A 20,597-nucleotide genomic window follows, 5' to 3' on the forward strand; every position below is an offset into this window, starting at 1 on the left:
AAATTCTCTACGAGATGATGACACAAACGGAGGTCTAGAATTTCTGGACACCGCCGAGATAGTATTGTTATAGTCAAGAAAGCCAGACATACTCATGCTAAAGAGGATCTTTGCAAAATTTATTTACAGAGTGTCGCGTGACACTATCTATATTATTCCAGTTTTCACATTAAAATCATGGACAATGCATGCATTCTATTTCGAAAAATCACTGTGCCGCTCATCTCCACGAAAATTCCGTTCCGCATTCATCGTGTCTAGCGCGGAGGCGTGTGTAAATCTTTCGCGCGGTTAAAGCCGCCTGAGGATATTACGTTGATGCACTATTTATAAATATATACGGTGACACCAGTCTAGTGTGGCGATTTGCGCGGGTGGCCCAAATGTTGCTAGGTTATCCCTCATTTCAAACATTTATCCACCTGTTTTTCATTTTATTTTATATTCTCTGTTTCTTTTTCTTCTTCTACTTCTTCTCCTTCTCTTTTTCTATCTCTCACTGTTTGCCTGTCTCTTATTTTCTCCCCTACCCACCCCCCCCCCTTCAATTAATGTAATATGCCTGAAATTTATAAAACAAAATCCATCTAGTTTGCGTAGCAACCATACAAATGACGAACGTTCTTGAATATTTCGTTTGTCAAACAAACCCATCGGCCGTATTCCCTCGGATCGTCACGTCAGTTCATCTCTAATGTGATTTTCTGCTCTTATTCACATTCAAAATCATCCGTTTTTGTATTATAAAGGAAAAATCTTTCGGATCATCAACCTATTTTGCATTTGAAGAAGAAAAAGTGATAAATTCATCGTGTTTAAGCGAGAAAAGCAACGAAAATAAAAATCACGGATCATTATTGAGGATTGGCGAGACTCGAGCAGGGAAATTAATTGGATTACGGATATTTGTGTGAAAATTAAGCATCGATATGGTCAAGACTCCGCCAAAGATGACGAAACTCGTTGTTTCAGCGATAAAAAATCTTCGAGATGTGCATGGATCAACGGCAAAGGATATTCTCAATTATGTCATGAGGGAATGTAATGCCGAACCGTCAATGGAGAGAAAGGTGAGCTAAACAATTTTCAATTTTTTGCCAAAAAATTGTGATGATGACAAAGAAAAAATAATGATTATCAGTTACGACTTTTTGACAATTTTCCTGACACTAACACTGCATTGACATTTTTTTTTTGTTTTGTTTCAGCTGAATGCGGCACTGAAACGGGGTATAGATTTTGGCATATTGAAGCGTGCCCGCGGGCACTATATGCTGAACACCGATCCAGAATTGCTTCAAGACTCGGGTCCGATGGAACGCGGGAGGAGGAGACGCCGTCGTCGCAGACGTGGACGCAGCGGAAAGAGTAAAAGCAGGCGCGGCCGCGGACGCAGGAGGAGAAGGAGGAGGCGCGGTGGCCGAAGGAAAGGTCGCGGAAGGAGCCGTGGTGGCCGTCGCGGACGTCGTGGCAGGAGTAGGAGAGGCAGACGCGGTGGACGTATGAAACGTCACGGAAATGTCGACGACATTGATATGCTCTCGAAAGAACCCCTAGAGTCTTCGCGACCGAGTGTTGAGGGCACAGGAGCCGATTTTGAGCATCCCAGTAGTAGAAGTCGTTCACGCAACAGCCGAAGCCGGAGTCACACACCGAGTCATAGCCAATCGTCATTGAGCAGCGATCGAGAGGGTGTCGATGGGAATCCTCAAGCAGAATAGACTTTTTATATTCTTTATTTTTTAGAATGATTTTTTGCTTTTACATAACCTTTATTCACACGTCACTCTCAAAGTTTTTGCTCATGTCGGGAATCGATATTTTACAATGCCAATAAAATTGATCATAGTCGTACAACAAAAATATGCTTAAAATTTGTATATATATATTTTGTCATTTTTCAAATTGATTATGTCAAAATGCACACAAAAAAAATGACATCTTCACAAGACTGGAGCCCCTGGAGTTAAAAACTAGTTAACAGCGCAGTGACAACCTTCTGAAAATATAATTTTGGGCATTTTCATAAGCTCTTCTCGTCAAGTTTATAAATTACGTTTTTATTTTTCGTTTTCTCCCTCCTTTCCTTTTTCTCAATTTCACGGATTTCCTTGCAAAGCAGCTGATTAAATCTTGGGTAATTATTTTGTCTGTCGGTGTCAAGTGGTGGATCGTCAGCAAACGTCTAAAATGGGTGATATCATTAAGCCAGATTTACGTGGTGTGTAAACACTAGGTAGTGGGTTGACCCGAGCCAATTTGACAAAGACCTGAGAAGTGTAGATGAATCAGCGGCTCAAGGGAGAGGTCAGGTAATGTATAAAAGGAGGATAAAATTTAGAATAAAAAAGGCCAAAAATAGAACGTGTGAAAATCCTTATCTGAAGAGTTTTTATTTAATTAGCCTCACAGAAGGCCAATGCGTCAAGTCAAGGTAAAAAATTCAGGTAAAGTGCAAAAAATATTTTGCTCCTTAATAACTTGGGATTATAAAATGCCAAGAGGGAAAAGTAAATAAATTAATGATATTTGACTGAAGGATCAATGGAAAAATAGAAATAAAAAATAGCACTTGATCACTTCCGTTGGTATATACGATCGACAATAAATGATTCAAGTTATGATGCATTTGGACATGAGGAACATTTAATGAGGATTATTATCGGCAAGATAAGCGTATGGCCAGTGGAGGTAAAGTGTTGGTGTATGCATGTGCCGGTATAAAAACGTGCTGTACCAATCTAGGACCATAAAACTGTTCAACAGCACACCGTATAGAGGGGAAGAGTAGGATAATAACGTGCGAACGCGCTATCCATCAGCCGGGACAAAACAGTTAAGCGTCTGTCCTGTGGAAGACGAGAGCAGTAATGAACACCCGTTGTTGCTTGCTTGCTGCTATGAGGAATCCTCCTGGTATCGTTGACCACCGTCGTTGCACGTTGTCCTCTTCCTGCCGACTTTACAGTCAATTTCCACTGCATGAGTTTGCAAAATTTTTGTTTCTGCGAAATATTGCACAATGGGCATTTCCTCGTGGGAGGGCTCAAATTAACGTTTTTCTCTCTTTTGATGAATTGGTAAAAATTGAATATGTATGAACATTGAACATATAAAAGCTACAAAATGACAACGCGCGGCGCTGTTGTCATTTCTGTTACTGATCCGGTAGTAGGCACAAACAAATTATACCGACCATTAATTGCTGCAAATCACGGAGCTAAGACAAACCGCGGGTTCACTCTCCGTACATGAAATATAATTTTATTATAAATATTTACATTGATTATATTTATGTGCCAATGAATTTTCAAACTTACCTATGATGGAGCAACTATTTTAATTATGAATCCCTGCGTATTCAATGCAACAGTGACTCTCTAATAATTCATCGGCGGAGACCACGTGGAATGCATTTATTGTTTGTCCTCTGTACTTGGGTTGTTTAGAGTGTTCAGAGTCACCTGTAATGCGGCCTTCACAAAAAGTAAACACAGTTTCTAGAAAACAGTGTCCGCGACTGTTTTTTTACTATTATTTCGTTCTAATATTACGAAAATGTTCTAGGATTGTGGAAAGTACATAGCATGTACAAGGTTGAGTAAGTTGTGGCTTGCCAGGTCGAAGGTTACACTAGGCCATTCGCGCGCGCACATGAGAGAGTTCTCGCACGTGGGGTGTACCTAAGCCTGATGACCATCGTCCACCTGACTCAACAAGATTTATCGCTACTACAATACCCCGTTGAAACTCACTTCGGCCATGTCTAATCGCGTCTCTTTTAATTTTCTTCTTCTTTCTTCACTATTTATTTATTTATTTTTCATTCCGCATTCTTCGTCACTTTCTCTCTCTCTCTCTCTACAGTTTTCATTTCACTTTATACTTTTGAAGAAAAGCTTTGGATGAAATAACTCGAACAAGATGTTGATAAAAAATTTGTAAATTATTCTATACCGCCATGATTGATGAATGTCGGAAAATTAGGATTTACAGATTAATTAATGTTCCTTGGATAAATTACCGTACTTTAATAATTGTGGCGCCAAGATATGCACCTGGAGAATGATTTATCTGATGGAATATTTGGGTGTTATATTACTCGTTATGATTTTTTTGTCGCAGCTTTATGACTAGGGAGGCGTAAATTCGTTAAATATGAAAATGGAGACAGACGATTTGCGACAGTGGAGACAGCAGCACGCATTATTTAGAACAGCCAACGCTTGGATTTATCTTTGGGTGAAGTGTGGGGGCTAGGCTAGCACTAAGAGTTATAATATCATCCTGGAAGCATTATATGAGAGGCAGTGAGATATCATTCTGTTGCAATGAATCACTTATCATAAGCACGCATGAAGTGAATAAATATTTATAGTGAATGGTAAGAGCAAACTGTAGTGATATTTATTTGTCATGTATAGACATTTAAGAATTAAGAAACCAACATCATTTAATCGCCAACATCCCCTATTAATGCCCTGGAATAATATCTAATTATGATCTGTCTATAGATGCTCTGTGGTTCGTCGAGAGGTGAAATAGATATTTCCTGCGATAAACCCTAGAGTAAATTGCTGAGATAAATACATTCAACATTACCACATGTAAATAGGAAAAAAATAAAAATTGTCGTTATAAGTACACTCCTTTCTTCACTGGTTTATATGGTCCTTTTTTACATATTGCAGCGGCGGCGCAACTGTAATATAATAGTCAGGCTCTTCCTGATGTCGTGGTGTCGCCAGGGCAATTCCAGCAATAACACCATGTCTGACATTTGTCATTGTGTACCCAGTGAATGGAGACACAGTAGCAGTAAAACATGGATAACAATGAAAAGCAATGAAATTCGTTTTCCAATGAGCAATAGAATGATCATAAAATGGAAATAAAATTGTCTCTTATAGTTTCGTCAAGGGGGAAAGACTGAGGAAGATACGCAGGTGGAGTTTTGCGATGGGATCCAGGAATCCAAGAGAGTGACTCGAATATCACGCGTATACACCCCCCCTTTTAAAGCTGTTCGGTGAGATCCTACCGTATACGTTGGTGCATATTTCTATAATTATTGCCGGTGTCCCTTTGATCTTAGTTAACTAAATGGCCAACAGACTGCGCAAACCGTCTGCCAGTGGTACACACGCGACGGAGATGCGTTTCCTCTTTGAATATTCTTTTCTTCCCCTTCGTTAATTCACAATCTACTTCTTTAACGCAAAAGAGATCTCTCTCATATCATTCCAATGCATTGACTTGGAGCCTCTCAATCGATAACGCAGAAATACCACACGCTTTTGCACTCTCTCCCAGGCCTCCTCCTCCTCTTTCTCAGTTAATTGATATTTTGATTTGTTATTGGAGGGGATATCGCCTTTTAAAACACCTGTGAATAAAGGAGGAAAAAATAATCAGGATTCTTGTCTTTTTCTTTTTGCACACCCATTCGAATTTTAAAAATATTGTATTCAATACTCGGTAAAATAGTAGACGAAATTGAAACTAATTTCCAGTGAATTGTGAAAAACGAAAGAACGTACAGATTCTCTTGAAATCTGTAGAATAGAATTCTTGAGACATATGTTATATGTGCCGAGGCTGACCTAACAAAGTTCAAGGATCCTTTTCCTGTTAACTCTCTTTTATCATCGCTTATCCTCGCACGTCTATGACTCGCTCAGCTGTAGAGCTAATGGCTGCTCGTTTATCACTGTGCACATGTCTACACACAAAATATAAATGCCTTTTCTATTAATTCCTTCCGTTCGCATATTTCCGTTTTTGTGTATATGTGGATATTATACGCTTCAACCACCTCTATTTCTTTTCAGTTTACCTCCTCTCTATATACTTAATAAACTGAAAAGAAGTTTGTGCCAAGTAATGAACAGATATCACACAGAACAGGTACATGCCAGGTATGAGGGAGGGGATCGTAACTCGGATTTTACAACCGATATGATGTTGAGATGCCGCTTCGTTTTTGGTATTTTTTTGTAGGCGTGGGCGTGGGTTATAGAAATGCCGCCGACTGATTTATTTTCTTAATTTCCACTTAACAGGGGCTCCAGCACAGATACCAAACCTGTATCCAAATTTCCCAGCATCGTTCTTCATTCTTTGTCTCTCTTTCTCTCTCAATTCTAACTCCATTTCAACGATACGAGATTGTATAGGCATGCTAACACGCCACCCTGTTTATAGTTTTATGACATTTCTCAAACGGGAGGGCCTGTTGACGGTAATGGGACACTGTCGAACCGGGATTACGAACGTGGTTTGAAAACCTATCTATACTCAAACATTCGAAGCCCTTTTGAGCGTTAATGAAACGCATCTATTACCTAAATTCGAGTTTTATCGTATGAACATAATTGAAGGGCCTGTGTTTATTAATAATCTCATTATTTTTTATGTTCAACCATAGTCCCTAATTCTTTGATTTCAGGAGTAGTTGAAGAGAGAGGGAGAGAGTTGATCAATAAAACACATAGCGTATGAGTTATCTCGAGATAATGAAATAAAATTTGAAATAATTAAAACAACGTTACGTGGCATGAGTGGCCTCTCGACCTCAAGCTCAACGGTTTTACTTAATTCATATGTTCCCTATACGCGTGAGCATAATATATTTACAGGCAATTTTCGCCGGGTCGATGTTGAGTTGATTGCAATCGTCCATTTGCCATCCCAATATGTATATACATATATGTATGTATAATACTTGCACGCGCACTTTCCTCCTCACAACCGTATCGTCTACATTTGACTCTCTTCAACCTCTTTGCCGCATCCCCCGTATAGTGTTTAACGTGTTCGCGGTTCTAATTTGCGCTCAGCGGGAACGACGCCAACTAATGCGACTGTTGCCCACGCGCCGGGAGGGAAATACTCTTTTGTCTTTGCTCATCAATCACACCTTGAAAATGAAAGATTCTCAAATCAAGTGACGCGGCAGCGTCGTTGCGCCTAGTGCATGATGCTCTCCTCACTCTTATATCCCGATAACAACAAAATACACGCACTGAATAATGCGTGTGATATGAGTGTAATGTTAAAAAATTCAATATCACAATTCCATGTGCATTGGGCATAATGCATATGCATTGACAAACATGCAATTTCCAGTTTTGCTTAAAGCAAGAGGAGCGTGTAAAACAAACGATGATCCTCTTCCACATTTGAGTCGTCCCTTTTGTGAATTGAAAGTGGCCGTAGGGAAGATAGCGCATGGTATATGCGTGACTAGATGTATTTTGCAGCGGTTGAAAAACTGATTTTCAAAGTTTAAGCAATTTAAATTCAAACATATGGTCAATTTCAGGGTGTGATTTGCATTGTATTCATCGCTATAATATCGAAAATCACAATGAGATGATCATGGACAGAATTCGAAGAGTTATTATATAATCGCTTGAAGACAAACGCACGACTGGTTGGACGTAAATATACAGTTATCGTTTGTAATTCAACATGCAAACGTAATCGCACCCCCACAGGCCTGAAAAACTTGTTGAATATATTTAGTACTATAATAAGCTCATATCTTGCGTTGTAAATTGATCCTTGGGAAGTTGAACAATTTGTCATTTGAGATTGAAGAGAAGGAAGAAGAGAGACAAAGATAGAGAGAGCGAAAAGGAACGATGAGAAAAAATATCTTCCGGTGGCAATAGTGAGGCATCAGTTCTGGATCAGTTATTATTCTCGTTACAGGGGAGCTTGCGGTGTGCCGCAGCACCCAATAGTAATGCTCGTGATTACGCATTACCATGTTTCATAGGTTGATATCACGAGTGCCAGTCGACGAGGAGAGGAAATTGAGGGAATCATGAAATTCTCATGTCCGCAATACAACCAGTCCATTTCTGATATCTATGACCATAAATTATATACTTACAACTTTTCCAATGTGTGATCATCGTTTTTCATTGATATTGCAAATTTATAGAAGAAACTTGAATTAATGTGAAAAAGGTTTCGGTGAATGTTAGAAGTCGACAGAATTACTTGAGGTTTGGCAACGAGGCCCACGAGTAGATCCTATCGGAATGACGCACTGCTAACGCACCTGATACTGAATTGTGTACTGATGCACGCACGTATAGTATATGTATGCCCATCCCGTCGAGAGTTATTCGACGATGGGGTTTATTTTAGGTACAACGGAGACTAACACATATGCGAATGAATATAATTGTGTATCCGCGTGTAGATCGTGAATCACAACGAATGAAAACGGATGAAAAGATGAACAGAGCAGAAGGATATACGCTAATTGCAAATACATAATTACTGCAAAATCATTTTTATTATATCCATGATGTATATGACATTCAAAATTTCTCGAGAGTGTCTTCATTATATGCAAAAATGAAATACATTTTTTTTCTCACGAAAACCAGTGGTGAAAAAAATTTTGGTATGAAAAAAAAGAAAGACACTTACGTCCCCTCGTTACCCAAACGCCGCAGTTCGTTGATTGAAGATTGGAACAGATGAGAGCGCCCAGGCCAAATGATTGCGATGCATTTGAGGACGAAAGGCGGAGCGAAGCGCGCCCCTGATTATTATTTACGTTCGCATATTCAACGGCAGATCGTAAATCGACCATCACACACAATCGTCCAGAGAATATGCTTATATAGATCACTAGTGAACTTTATTTATCCAACGAAATAAAATTATTGTTTCTCTATCAATATCATAGATTAACGTCGATACTTTGATTGATCCAATGATGATTTCACTTTTCGTGAAAGAATAATCAACACAGGGAGAAAACAAAATGATAAATTTTCAAATACATTGTGTTTTAATTCAGTAGCGAGAAGCGCTAAAGGGTGATGAGTCGATAAATTTTTCGACGAAAAATGCTGTACACTTATATGCATGTAGCATATATGTATCATATATATGTATACATATCATAGATTTATTTATATATGTTCCACATATATAATTTTCCGTGCGGGGATTCCCTCAGAAAGAGGGACACGGTGTGGAATTTTGAACTCTCTTTCAATCAAATTAATATGAAAAGTATCCATGAAAAGAGAATGAAGGTATGTCAGTTGAGAATGAAATTCCGGACTTGTTCCGTTTTTCACTTGAATAAAAATACAATATATATTGAATTGTTTTCCGATCAATAACTCATTTTCGGAAAAAAAAACCGCCTTATTATCACCCTTTACCGGTTATGTCCACCACCTCCAACGGAAAATGAAGCCTCTCTCTCTCTCTCTCTCTCTCTCTCTCTCTCTCTCTCTTTCTCAACTTACTCATCACCAAGGGTTGCGTACAACTTGTCCCTCTTGATTTCCTCCAATCTTCTTCTTTTTTATTTTACATTTTCCTTCTTTTTTCGTCCTCCTTCACTTCCTCTCACACGATCGGTGCATCGTCTATAACGCAACGTTGGGTTATGACGGGGTGCACCTGCCGCCAAGCGATCCTGTCAGGCAGGCTTGTGTCTCTTTTCATTTCGCTTGCGTGCAGCCGATTCTTGAATCGGTCACCTCTCTCGAGGGATCGAGAGACCGAGGCGCCGCAGTCCTTATCTACTCATCATATCTTATCGACGCCAGTCATTTCCCCCCTACTCATATCCCTCTTCATCCTTTTTGATGCATCAACGTCGTCAGGGAACGAGTCATCCTTCGCCCACTCACGTTGTGCTGTAAAAATTAATTAACGTGGACCTTCGTCATCGTTTACATTGAGCAAATAAAAAAAAACTGAGTAAAAATGAAAAAAGAAATAAATAATTGAGGCAAATTATTGAATCATTAGTTGTCTTATGGACAATGACTTTAACATCGTTTATTTTCTCTGCTCTTGATTAGAGTCGAGTCATTGGAAGATTCATTTTTAAAGCTGATACAAAATTTGAAATTTCGCAGCATTAAATGCTGAGGTGGCTGAACCATCAACACTTGACTATCTCAACTTGTTTCTTCTTCTGCAGTGTTAACGAGAATAAAATGTTCACGACCGACCGGACATCGGCTAGTGGAAAACGGTATAAGGGGTAATTACTTCTCTGGACCCAGCGGCGTCCGCAAACACCGACCTACGAACGTTTCAATTGAATTCCATGTGGCAATAAACTCGCGTTAATACGGGGCTAACCACTTGCTATTTTAATTAGCTGCAGAGCGGTGGACGGTGCCAGTTGAGCATCACCGCTCCTGAGTCCCGGCGTCTGCTCCTCCTACTCTAATGATATCGTGTCACATATATAGATAGGATCGGTGCTAAAATTCGAATCACTTTAATACATGTCCTCTTAAAAAAAAAAATTGTTCAATTCTTCACCCAAGTATTATCATCTGTTCAATTGCATGGAAGTGCATCAACAAATTGAATATGCCATTTGTCTACTAGGCGGACAACGAACAATGCACTCTGTTTATAAATAGAGGAGAGGAAGAAAAGAAGAAGAAGAATGGTGAAAGAAGGGGATTTTTGGAAAACATCCCTCAAAATGAGCGACTAGGTATTTCAACTGTTTCGTGTTTTCATGCTGTTAAGTACAAAGAGCCAAACAAACTACAACATACCATATATATACTGACCATTCAAGCTGAGACTTATAGTCTCCGACATTGAATGCTCCCCCACATCTTGTTCCTCTTAGATAAATTGTTTGTTTTCTTATTTCACACGTACTATCCACTGTGGCTTGTTGGAAGTGATGCGTGAGAAGACTATCGGTTAATACCAAATTTTGATGATAAAAATAAAATATACCAGTATATATATGTATGACATTTGAAGCTTCACCTTGGTTCTTTTCATTTTCTCTTGCAGCTATGGAAGGAAGTACGTTACACGGAAAGAGTGTTATGACCCAATCCCCCTTGCTATTAACGAAGGGTTCGCGATGATGCCAACGTACACTCGTGCGTGGCTTTTTTCTATACCCAAGGATCGGTCTCGAATAAAAGAAAAATAAAAAAGGAGGAGGAAAAAAAGATCAAGGGGATGGCACGTGCCACGGAAGGAAGAGACCAGTGAGAAAGAATGAGAATATGTTGAGCAAGGCCGAGCGAACCAGCTGTCTCTCAGTTTTGCCCCGTCTTTTTCACTTCTTTATTATCATTTTTTCTTTCTCCTCGTATTGACTATAACAACACAAAATCTTCATCTCCACAAAAATGGTAGTGAAAAAATGTTTACAATTACAGAGTTATAAATATATCGATTGTCAGACGACAAACTATAAGTAAAAAAATTGATAAACAAACAATGGGGACAATGATTGCCCATATGATTTCACGATATAAAGATGCAAAATAAAATTAGCACAAAATATTATCTTTAGGAATAGAAAGAATAGGCAAGGATAGAAAAAACGGAAGGAAGAGGCCGAACCAAGGGGGAGAAAAGAACCACGAGCCCAAAAGAAACAGCTGAGTCGCGTCCAATTCATATGGGTGAGGCACAAGGTGTTACCACTAGGTAACGCAACGGTCCAGGGGACATAGAAAATCTGACGTATGAAAAGGATCTTGTCCCGTGCCTTCCTCCCATTTTCGTAGTGCCCCCCTCTCCCCATGCGTTACAACTGTACCCGCACATATCTTGCCTATAACGTTTAATGTATAAGTCGGCAGTTGAACCTTGCAAGATCCCCGGAGGGTTCACTACGATATAACCACGTGCCGTAGAGAAGAGGGTCCCCACGTAACGAATTTTTATTCTGGTTTGAGATTCAACGGAAAAAATGCCATTTATATATATATATATATATATATATATATATATATATATATATATACTTTTTTTTTGCTTTTTTCTCCACTCCAGTGAATCTTCAAAGTTGGTCTTTTCTATGGCACATTATGGCCAGAAATATATACATATTATTGTTTAAAAATGGAAACAATGATTGAAAATTTCTTAATTTTCATGGTTAAATGGGGAGACAGATAGAGGGTGTTGAAGCTCAATTGTGTGAGACCATCCAAAAATAGAATCCCAATTACGAATCGAGATTTATGAGTCAGAGTTGTACTTTGCACGAATGATGTGGAGAATGGCTTGATCGTTCACGACAATTTGGTATTATAAAAGAAAAAATGGTCTCACATATATGAGAGAACCCATCAGCCGAATGTCGAGTGAGTTGGGAGATAATTTTTGAGTTGAGAGCTATATGTATACACTCTTATGGAGGAATGAATGCAAGTGTGGAAACCGGTCCAACTTCCCCTTTGACTAACGGCTACCTGCGATGAGAACTGACTACCGGTTTTTGAAAATACTGATGGAAACAATATTCGGTCAATTTTCGCTGAATAATGGTTTTCCATAAAATTTTTTGCTATACTACACGACAAGATGCCCTTACTAGCCGCTATGAGATAATGAATAAAAAATAGGTACTAATTTCGAATTAGTACTTGGTACAGAAAAATGGAAATTATGCAGCCTCGTATTTCGTAATCCACATTTACCTTTCGATTGGAATATTATCTCCCAAGAAAATGTATAATATAACCTAGCGATCGAGTCGCGCGATCATGAGAGGAGCCCACGCATCGAAGCTAATATGCATATCCGCACGATTAATAGTTAATGGCCCAACGGGTTGTATGTACTTGGAAGGGCAACGTTGTAAGCCTTCTCTTACCTCTCACACATGCAAAGATCGTCTCATCGAAAAATCGATGGCGATCGACCTCTACTCGCGAGACCACCCAATCAACTCCAGAATGTCCAAGCTTATAAACATTCATTCTCACTTAACTTTACGATACTAAACCACCTGAAAATTAATTCAATTTCAATGCTATAATAAAGTACAAATTTTCCTATTCTCTTATGCTAAAGAATTCAAATGAATTAACAACATCCATTCACAGCTGAATTTATTCTGTCGTCACCATTAGTTTTGTTAATTTTAGAAGTTCAGGGTACTCATGTGCAAATCCAGGCAAACACAATCGAGCGGCTCAGTACATCACTCAATGTCCCACCGTACAAGACACTTCCATTTTACGAATACTGAAACTCAAGAAAAATGTACTTACGTATATACGTATATGTTGCTATATATTTTACGCGAGTCTATGATATCTCAAACCCAAAATACGATCACGTTGATCTCTGTTCCAATAAATGTCAATATAATAATCATTATGATGCGAGTTTCGTTGATAGTGGAAATGCCCACGATATTATACACTATATCTGAGAATACATTATTCCTGCATGTAATTTGTTCGGCAATTTTTTTTTTTCCAATTCTTTTTTGTATTTGGTATTCCATGTTGTAAGCTACAATGCACATATAATTTGAAATTCTTAGAGGAGCACAAATGATATCAATCTCCGTATATGTCAGGATACTGAAAGTATAGGGAGAGGGAGGGGGGAATACGGGTATTCATCATCTTTATTTTAACCACACGAGCAAGCGGCGAGGTTCGCTCGCGGGTATCGGACTGCGATCTGCACTAATAACATTCACGGTTATGAATGGCGAGCGAGACCCATGAACACCAGGAGCATTAATTCGTTGGTCTGAAGGTGCGCCTGGGACGCCTCTGTTCGAAATTGCCCAGCGCGCGCCACCGCCATCAGATTAAGCGAACGAGAGAATAGATACCATAAAACTTTCAGCAATAATAATCGTGTCAGGCAGGAGTTGGATACATTTAGAGATAGATGTAATAAGATATTTTTCGTACAAATATGAGTCACAAACGAAATTCACTCAATTATAGAAATACCTGTGCATCCTCTATAGTATTCCTTGAGCTGAATTCACATGGGCATAAAAAGTATGGATAAATATAGTCTGTCTCTTATATGTGATGCAAGGAAAATAGAAAATCTCATGATACGAGCAAAACATCCCTGTTCGGACACATAGAAGCTTAAATTAGGCGAGCGAAAATCACGCGATCTATTCCACTGTAAGGCTTTCTTTCCTCGCACAGTGCCTAAAATAATTAACAAAAGAAAACCATAGAAACAGAGAGACTACGGACAATGTGAATTATTCGAGTTGATGGCGTGGGGCAAGAGATACACGAGATGCCGCTGCCGCTCTTGCTTTAAGCTCGTCGGCTATACTGCCACCGCGTGACCTCGCACTCTGTTTTCTACCAAGATCAACCCGTACCGAGGGCGGCAACACATACTCACAACCACTCTAATTTTTCCTTTTAAAAAACTTATATATCTGTGATACAGAGACAGTGTATTGTTCGATCCTCTCCTCCCTCACTGCCGCCGCCTAATGTTCTCTCACTCGCTCTCTTTCTCTCTCTCCCTCCCTCTTTTTCTCCCTGCTACCTTCTATTTGATCTCCCCTCTCTTCGTCTTCTTATTCTTCCTCTTCTTCTGCTGTTGCTTTTTCTTATTCGAATTGTCTCCTTCACTCGTGCACTCTCGACCCCCGGCAAGCAGGATAACTCACTTTCCACTCTAGACTGCATAAATTACATGTAAATGTGACTCTCTCGCCATGCACACTCCTCGATTTTTTTTTATTCATCATTGCCGGCAATAATACACATGCTTTCGAAATAATTTCCTGGGATTCATTTGTTTAGATTACCAAGTGATATTAATTTTGACTCTTAAAAATAATAACAATGCGATTCTTAATATATTTCATTCAGGCTTGATATAAAATATCTAGAAAATGAATGAATATTACGTCTTTAATAATAATTACCATGTGATTGTTGTATATATGTGGAGAACTTAATTTATAAAATTTATCCCGAGTTTGCTACTGACAGGTCGTAGAGATAGCAAGATAAAGATATAGATGTGCGTGTGTGTGTGTGTGTGTTTGTGTATACTAAAGCAATTATTCATCGCGTAAGGTTGGACCTAACAAATCGCCAGTCAAGTGGCAACAGCGTCGTCAACCGTTGCGCAAGCCCTTTCACTAATACAACTATAAATGACAAATACACGAAACCATTTTATCTACAGATGTCTTGAGGTGGACTCCTCCCACGTAAAGTCTAGATGTACGTCGCCAGAGCGTAAATTTAGCACTCTAACGCATTATGCACGCTCGGACTGACTCGCATTGGGCGTACGATAGTGCGAGCGTGAGTGCGTGCGAGACCATATCATTCGCAAGAATCACTTGATTCAGAAACGCTGCATGCCGCATCTCTCCAGAGCCAAATACAATTCAGAACTCTCTCATTAAAACCATCGTGCGAACAAAAAGTGTTTGGATTTCAGCGCCTTTACTTCTAAAATTCACTAAATGATGAATGGCTATTAAAAAACAAAACAAATTCATACGTAAAAGGAAATAAAAATATTTGAAGTACGAGAAGGCAGATAGCTAGCAAGTCAGCCGCAGTCAGCATAGCGCGAAAAGCCCGCGAGAGTCATTAGTCGAGCAAATGGCGTTCCGGTGCCTAGAACACGAGGTATGGATTCCCCACAGACGTTACCAACATGTCATAATCAGCTGAGGGTGAAAAGACACTGACGATGTGTACGAATAGAGATGAGAGGCCCCCATTAGGCTCTCCTCTCTGTCTTTTACACATGATGTCTTTGTGCAGGATAATGAGGAGTATGTAAATATATTGCATGGAGAATAATTTATTCAGCATTTTGGTAATATAGAAAAATAAATTTGTACACCGATAACGGTAGCACTAGCAAATAGCACAACGTACAAAAAAACAATCCTCTAGCACAGAACTCTCTGCCCTCTCATCACTTCGTTGCTACTCAACATATATGCCGTTGACAAGTTTGCGGTTGTCTTATAATAGCGTCATCGCAGCATGGCAAGTTGTGTGCTACCGCAACTACTATTTATAATCTCTGTCTTTTCTTATATTTTAGAAGGTCTATGGGGATGGAAGTATATGTGAATACATATGGATTTTGCATATACTGGTTTGATTATTCCGAGTATGGTATTATGGGTATATCTTTGTAATTTATTCCCTAAACTATTTGGCTATTTATTTGAGATTGTGGAGTAATGAAACTTGATAAATAATATTTACCATGCATCATGAGTTTCCTCTTCCGGATAATAATGATAATAATGACAGCAATAGCAAGAGATAAGAAGAGAACTCAAGGGGCCAAAATCGAAATAGTCCATCGTGGGACTTTGATCCATATCACTGAAAATATCGCATCCTCCGGCCTCTCAGGCTTTCTGAGGAGGTTGGTAAAGCTGTCCAATGCGAAATATATAGCTGATAGGGTTTTGATGAATCGTTGTAGCGCGAGTTGCCCCAGTGGGACGATATCAGTAATGCTGTACGTTGTAAACGGAACCGTAAATCCACTGTGCGACGATAAACGACAATTGGCTTCGACGCACAAGGCTGCATCCAGTTGGTCGCAACCAGTTGTGGTTGCTCGAGTCCCAGCGCTGTTTCAACCAAAACTGATCTCACAGGCTTGTCACACAAGAGGCCCTTGTGTTCATGAGTATATGTAAGAGGTGCTCCGAGAGGTAGCCACATTTTACGTGGGAGGACATTCAGATATCGCAATGCATACGTGAACTATATATGCCCTATGTGCATGTAGGTGTAGGCGTGTTATAAATTATAGCCCTGGTCGTACATAACTGCGCGACGATATCTCCATTGTCCTACACGACGAATTAATAGTCGTACTATATAGTGCTATGCTAGTATGCTAATAGGCCTATTACTGCACCTAAGTGACAATTCCAATTACTATTGAAATTCTATTGAAATTTCATTATTTCCTCTCCCTCCAACAATGAATCAAATAATGACTATAGTGGCATCTATCGTCGCAAATATGATTATCACAGTGAAATAAAAACAACATAGGGGTATCTTTAACTTGAAGCCTCCTATCTTGATTCACGTGTACGTGTCACAGTCAGCTGTTGACCGGTATATATATATATATACATGGACCTCTTACACCTAGTGCTTAACACTTGGAAACTTTGCCTCTCTGGGAGGGCAAAGTCACTCGTCTTGCGGAAATTTCCTGAAAAGACTGTCAAGCAAGCATCACACTAAAATATGTCTTGCGATTTTTTCTCCAGATAAGTGAAATAAAGGACGACATGAGGGAGATTCTTGAACCAAATACCTCCTCAAATTACCAACTGTATTGTTCAAAGGAGATATATTTAAAAAATCACTCATGTCTTGTGGTCGTTGTTGACATATGAAAATGACAAAAACAAGCCAGAGACATTAGAAATGTCAAATAGACATTGTTATATCCCATTAATTTCTGTCTCCCTCCATTTTTAGAACAAACAGTTAATAAATTGTATTGACGGTCGACGAATATCAAGTGTAGCCTCTGAAACAGCAGTGTCTAGGCATTATTCCAATATGTACTACACACGTTATGGGCGCGATATAGTATTAGTGATAGCTCCTCCCATACATGCATCAAATTCAAACTCGTCTATGAGAGGAGTTGTTGGAAATGCCGCTGGAAGGCAAGTGGCCTTACAAGGACGTGGTGAGACGTGCCTGTGCGGCGCTCGGCCGTCCGGCCGGTCGGCCGGCCGGCCGTTGGTGGTGTGTTACGTGCCGTGTTAGATGAACATGGACATTAGCATATATACGTGCAGAGATATATATGAGGTAGCGCGCGCGCGCCCGGCACGCGTAATCTATAACTGCATGGGAAAGAGACTCTTATCCACAGCACATAGTGGGTGTCGAATAAAATAATAAAAACAAGTACAACGATCATGATAATAATAATAATGAAAAATGTTTGATGAAAAAAATGACAAGAAAGGCATGAGTATTTTGTAGTCAAGCGTTGTAGCACTAAATGGAGCGAAACGTGGGAGGAATTTAGTGTTGACGTTGCTTTGATTTGTTACACGTTCATATTGATTCTAATATATTGCTTGATAAAGCGGCCGGCCCTTTCCTTCATTCTCTTGGTAATTTTGTTTCTTTTAAATTGTTCAGCACGCCAATATAAGAAGACAACTCCAAGTACCATCCGTCCATGTATTTGCGCGACGTCGCCATTAGGCAATAACCATAAAACCTATTGGTCGTGTGGGATATTTACATTCCATCACCAACACCCTCTGCGGAAGAAAGGTAAGAAAAAAAGTAAAAGGTCTTTGCACCTTGGGGTCTACCTATTTTCTGCCGGCAAAAGGGACAAATTCAAGAAAATTTTTACTTCGATATCATCAATCAAGCTTCATTATATTCAACGATGACTGCCCATTGTAGAAATGCATGGACACTTTCACTTTACAAGTAGACAATTCATTCGCAAACAACTCCCTAGTTGTCGTTTGAATTGTTCCAAGGAAAAGAGTAACAGTATTTTAATATTCAAGCATTATTGTCGTTGAGAAAATTTCATCGCGTATGAACGTCAAACCGAGAGCAAGCCCTCTTGCTCGCCGCCCACGTGCATTGTCTACGTTGTCTGGACAACTGGCGGGCTTCTCACCAGAATACAATACTCGCGCGTATAGATGCTAGCATGAATAAATGGATTTACAATTTGACGTAGGTGTGCCTCGAACCATTTTTCCTTAATCGGCCACAATGTACTTTTACCACTTGCAAGTGTATTCTATCACGCTTCAATTTACCAATTGTTGCATATCGTTATATGGTCAATACATTGCAACTCTCCAAATGTCTATACGTGCTCTTATGATTGGCTTGCTGGAATAAATCCTTTTATAGCTTTACCGATTCTACGAAATCAAATAAACACAAGTAATGAACATTTTTTTTTATTGCACTCGAACGCCGGAAGGATTAGTAGCTACATAACAATTAATTAACTCGAATAAAGTCAATCGTATAATTGAAAATTTTTAGTCGATCTGTAATTAATTATTTCCAGGAATGTGCGTGTCAAGGGCGGCTTTCGTACTTAACTGAGCAGCTGTGAAGCGAGTTTCATAGCCAAGTCAGTTAGGAACAAGAACTCGAGAGTTCCAATCATTGAAGACACGTATAGGGGAAACTAATGTTTTATAGATTTGTCCAAAGAAGTAAAGGCACGCCGTTTTAGGCAACGAGTGTTACTTGAGATACATGGATACGAGTAAAAATTGATAAAAAAAAAAACTCTCCATACATTTTACTCAATGAATGTTTCCCTACTTGACATAATAATTACTGAAAAAGTCGATTCAGTAAATGGAAAATTAATTATTACAAGAAAAAATTCTCATAAGAGTTGGCTATCTTGATGATATTGACTCGTTGAAAATAATATTTACTGTGATAATTCTTGAATAATTACCATCATACAAAATGTATAAAGAGACGAGAAAAACGTCAAATTGAAAGAAAAAAAACGAAAAGAAAACAGGCCGATACCCCATGGACGTGGAAACTTGGCGTGTCCTTAGCTGTAACCAGATCATTGGTAAGTACGCCTAATCGAAGTGTACAGAGTGTACAGCTAGCACTGCTAACTTGCTGCTGTTTCTCGTCTGCCAAATAAAGGTACTGGTCTCGTCGTAGGCGGTCTCGGTTGTCGCACCAACGAAACCTTGTGATGCATTGACGATCAAACTGAGGGTAATACATACAAAATCAATAGATGAAATGGAAATTTCTCACTGTTATGCTTTCACGTGAGTTAAACACGAGTACGATGATACCATGATAAAAGCTACGAGAGAAAAATCGAACATAATGATGAATTTAAGTTACACTTCCAAAATTAGTTGATCATCCTCTGACGTCTACTGTACCCGTTTCGTCTTGTCTCCTTAAATGACCCAATTCTGCAGAGGTAAAACTAAAATACATTGACTGCCGTCGTAGAGTGATAAACCAATAGTAGATCCATAAAAATAACTGTGATTGGAGTATATTATAAATGTAAAGACATCTCGAATTTCTCAGGTCATGAGAGTGAGTATATCGACTCGAACGATCAATTTTCCTGCAATCATTACGTTCATTTTGGGTGAGGGTTCATGTGATATTCCACTAATTGAGTCAGACGTTTTCATCAATTATTCCATGCCGAAGAGTTTGCCAGTTCTATCAATAGAATGTGGGATACTACATTTATTTTGGGAAATCCGATGTTCTAAGTGAATATAATTTCGTTATTACCGACAATTATATCTCGGAGCAAGTTCCCAATTAAATGAGTGACTCTCAAATCTGCATTTTCTTTCTTTCTTTCTTTTTTCATTATTTTATTTATCTACTGAAAACGCACAATTCACATCAGATGAATGAATTTTCAGAGATATACGCTGGTTGCAACTATAATGATCACGTGTAATTTCAATGTTATTATCCGTGATAAAGAAGAAAGCACTTGTGGAGATTGCAAAAAACCCAAGTGTGGGCGTAAATGTAAGACCAATTATATCAGAAGAACGACAGAAGAAGATAGGTGCAGCAGCAGGTTCAGACACGTGAAGGACCCCAGCGTTTGAGTTGAACGAACGACGAGAAGCCGCCTTAACGACCAGTCACCTCTTCTCCTGTGCCCAACAGCTAACTATGGACAAGTGGTTTTCATTTTTGGTTTTATCTTCCCCTTCAGTTTTCTTTCCTCACCCCCTCTTTTTTTCTTTATAATATCTACATGGACAATGCTCAAATGAACTGTGAAGAGTTTTT

General features: G+C 39.2%; 1 protein-coding gene across 1 annotated transcript; it reads left to right on the forward strand.

Moving 5' to 3' along the window:
• Window positions 1–629: 629 nt before the first annotated feature.
• On the forward strand, window positions 630–1,827 carry LOC107045266 (serine/arginine repetitive matrix protein 2). The gene is made up of 2 exons (XM_015267462.1): window positions 630–1,070; window positions 1,209–1,827. The coding sequence occupies exons 1-2, from the start codon at window positions 930–932 to the stop codon at window positions 1,719–1,721; spliced, it is 654 nt and encodes a 217-aa protein (XP_015122948.1). The 5' UTR covers window positions 630–929; the 3' UTR covers window positions 1,722–1,827.
• The last annotated feature ends 18,770 nt before the right edge of the window (window positions 1,828–20,597 follow it).

Source organism: Diachasma alloeum, unplaced genomic scaffold, assembly GCF_001412515.2.
Source record: "Diachasma alloeum isolate Michigan unplaced genomic scaffold, Dall2.0 Dall_scaffold_00906, whole genome shotgun sequence".
Classification (NCBI taxonomy): Eukaryota; Metazoa; Arthropoda; class Insecta; order Hymenoptera; family Braconidae; genus Diachasma; species Diachasma alloeum.